General features: G+C 41.9%; 1 protein-coding gene across 1 annotated transcript; it reads right to left on the minus strand.

The window, feature by feature from the left end:
- Positions 1 to 660: 660 nt before the first annotated feature.
- On the minus strand, positions 661 to 3,221 carry LOC142931802 (protein phosphatase 1 regulatory subunit 3C-B-like). The gene is made up of 2 exons (XM_076075903.1): positions 3,059 to 3,221; positions 661 to 2,665 (listed from the first exon to the last, which is right to left on the minus strand). The coding sequence occupies exons 1-2, from the start codon at positions 3,070 to 3,072 to the stop codon at positions 1,660 to 1,662; spliced, it is 1,020 nt and encodes a 339-aa protein (XP_075932018.1). The 5' UTR covers positions 3,073 to 3,221; the 3' UTR covers positions 661 to 1,659.
- Positions 3,222 to 3,697: the final 476 nt, after the last annotated feature.

Raw genomic sequence — 3,697 nt, forward strand, 5'->3', positions numbered from 1 at the left:
TGTGTGTGCAGGACACAAAATTAAGAGAGATTCATACACATGCAAGACTTAATGTCTTGTTAAGGGTTGCTTTACGCCGTTGCTCAGGTAAATAAAGGCTGCACCCTCTGATTAGGTGCGTATAGTATTGATGTAACTCAAATGTTTGTAAAGACAAGACTATAGTTTATATATAGTTTGCTCCTCTAGTATGTTTACAAACATCACTTATGTAATAAACCTCTAACAGGTTTGATTACATGAGTTAATTTGTTAACATTGTCGTTATGTCTGAGTCCCAGCTCTAACAAACCTGTTGTGTTTTGAATAGTTGTACTGGATGTATTTGTTTGATGTGTGGAGCACTAATTGTACTTTTATTTGTTCATTACGTGCACATTGGGAAGGCATTGTGGAAGTAAAAAAAATAATAATAAATAATAAAAAAAGGAAAAAAAGTACACTTAATTACACAAGAATGTGTAAAGAGCTGATGGAAATAGAGAAACAAATTAAGAAAATTATCCTTTTGACTTTTATTTCTCAATCATTATTACATGTGTATAATAAATGTTATTACACATTAAGCACTTCCATTAAAACACCTGGAAGTTTTGTCTTGATCATCATACTGAGCAAAAACTTCCAAAACATTCATAACAAAAGGGTCGAAGTCATGAATTATTTTTAAATATAAAAATTTATTTCTGCAAGGGAAATACATCACACACACCTTCAAGTGAAACAAAATGCTGGGGCGAAGACTTTTCTTCATGTTGAGTAAAAATAGATATCCTACTTCCAACCACACATACTGTACACTCATCACAGAATTGCACTTCTTAAAACAGGCAAATAGACACAATCTTCTTCAACCATCTCTTTTCTTGACATACTTGAACCACCAAAATTTCCAAACGTCTTCCTTGTTAGAGACAACCAATCACGTGCAGAGTCTCTCTTCTGACACATCTGTTGATAGCAACTCGGTTCCACCAGAAACCTCAAACTTACATCTTCCAAACATTTTTCATCAGACAAGTACTATTTACATAGAGGGAAAGAAAGGGTTGCATGACTCAACATTTAAAAATGAAGGCCTTCTGAATCATAATTTATTATTCCTTCGTTTGAAAGTGAAAAGGTTTAGTGTCCATTTTTCATTAGAAATGAATCAATTGTGTTTCTTTAGAGAAGCATTGTATTGCCATGCACTCCGTACTTTCCCTTCAATATGAAGGACTTAATCAGCTCCATTTCCACATCTTCAGTTTCAGACATCACATTGAGAGGGACATCGCAATCAGTGCATATTTAACCATTACATCAGGCCCTCAGAAGGGGCTCAACATTTGTAGTGGGCTGTACAAATTGTCTGTATTTTAGTGGGCAGGCACTCTGAGAAGGCACATTAATATTTTACAAAAGAGCAGTATGTGAAAAATGATAATTATTTTCCCATTTTTTTGTCCTCCAACCACATTTCATTAGGTCTCTAGGGCCTAATGATCATGTTACAACAGGAAGCGGGTCAGTTGAGTACATTACAGGTTTCTGACTGGTTTGTACACTTCCGCTGCTAAAAAAAGCAGAGGTTGTTTGCTTTAGCTTAGTCCTGGCTGAGAGCCAGTCTATGCACAGCTGGTTTCCAATGATATTTCATCAAACATTCTGACGTTTTCACCAATAAGGCACGGCGTTACCAATCTGGCCCCAGCTCTGCCAGCCAGGAAAGAGTCCGCTGGACATCCGTGGGCTACCAAACTGATCAAATTCCATCTCCAGTACCTTCACACCCCCGTGTTTGTGCTCTGATGCCTTCCTCTGCTCAACAGAAGTTGGGGGCATGTGAGTGTTCAAGTCCTCTCCGTTACAGCTACCATGCTTGAGAACGTAGTTCTTGCCGTCGTTATTGTCCCAGAAGGTCTGACCCTGGGATTTGAAACTGATGCAGAACTCGACGCGATTCTGTGGTGGGATGTGGAGAGGCAGCTCCAGGACAAATGCAAAGGTGTCAGTATCCTGGCAGCTGTAGATGTTGTTCATGAAGGTGCATTCAACGTCAGTGAAGCTGACCCACGAGTCGAATGTGGCGCGCAACTGCACCGACTTCTCAAACCCCTTGTTCCGGACCTTGATGGTGCCGGTCAACGAGCGCTCCTGCAGCGAGCAGTTCTCCAAACAGACTGAGTTCTGAATCAGGCGGTTTCGGAAATCCAAGTAGTCGGCTGAGGGCTGTTTAAAGTCCAGTGCCAGGTTGCGCATTAAGCTGATCTTAACATCCATTGTGGCTGTTTCCAGGTCTGCCATGTCAAATTGCAGCTCCTCACTGATTCCCCTACAACTCTTGTTTTGATATGGCTCATCGTCGAACTTGGAGAAGACATGGATGGCGGTGAGTGACATGCCCTTCGTGTCTGCGAAAACCACCTTCTTCTTGCCAGCCTTGCTGTTGTTCCAGCCCACGCAGCTGCCATCATCCTCAGCTTTCTGCAGGTTGCTGAGACATGGCCGCAATGGTTTGTAGTGCTGCTGGTTGACCCGGTTCTTGGTCCTCTGAAGCTCCTCGTAGGAGCTGAGGAAACCTCGGAGAGGAGGCGGAGAGTGGCTGATGTAGAATCTCATAGCCATGTCCATAGGCATTACTGGACCAGGCATTGCTGATGGACTGAAAGACCTGAGCAAACTGAGCGAGGGAGGGGGAAGAGAAGAGGGGAGGTGGTGTGGGAGGTAGGGAGAGAGTTGGTAAGTTGAGAGATAAAGAAAGAGAAAGAGGGATGGATTAGAACAGTGGCTTTACTTTTCTGACTTCAAAAAAAGTTCTGGTTTGATGTAACTTGTCACTTCTGCAATCAGCAAAATCCCCAAACTTTGCAATTTCTGTTTCTGTGAAAAGTCCCCATTTTACAAATAATGCTTCTTTATAATATGCATATTAAATCTAAACTAGACTTGGGATCTAAATAATGCACACAAAAAACTTTTAAAGACGTTCAATCATCATCATCATCATCATTATTTTTCAGCATGACGTGCGTCACTTTTGCAAAACCAAAACCAAGCGCTTTCAGATCCTTACCTTGCAGCACTCATGGAATAAAGAAATAAACAGTTCCAAGGGGAAAGGCACTTTTAAAAGTTTTCTGTCCCTTTGACTGGTTCCTTAAAATGTCATACTGCCGTCACGCCTCCTTTTCTTCCGCCTCAGTCTTGCTCTTTCTGCCTCAGAGTGTGGGGGTTGTGCTCCGCACTCAGGGATTTCAACTGCCACATAGAGACAATTTGCATATGCTGTCATATGGTTCTTCAAACAGCCAATGAAAGGGTTGTGGAATTCCTCGCCAACCAATCAGCCCAAACTTGGCCTGGATGCTGGCCAGCTGATAGGGGAGTGTTGCCTGCATGGGCCTCATAGTTGGGATGCCTCAGGCTGTTGCCTCAGCTGCTATTTGAGAAACATGAAGGACCCCTGCTGGTGTAGGAGATGACCTTCACTATAGAGCGCTGCATATACACCCTAATGACTGGGATTCTCCATTTCACAGCAGGATTATTTCTGTCCCAGTGACTTTGCTGAAGGCAAAGTGTGATGCATGAAAAATATGATTGCCCTAGTTCCTGAAACAAATAAGCATTTCCTTATATGATGAAATATTCAGATACTTTTCAATGGATTATTTAATTGCCCGAACAATACAGAGAGAAAAGCAGTTTACTT

Source organism: Anarhichas minor, unplaced genomic scaffold (genome assembly GCF_050575085.1).
Source record: "Anarhichas minor isolate MPS153535 unplaced genomic scaffold, ASM5057508v1 ptg000054l, whole genome shotgun sequence".
Classification (NCBI taxonomy): domain Eukaryota; kingdom Metazoa; phylum Chordata; class Actinopteri; order Perciformes; family Anarhichadidae; genus Anarhichas; species Anarhichas minor.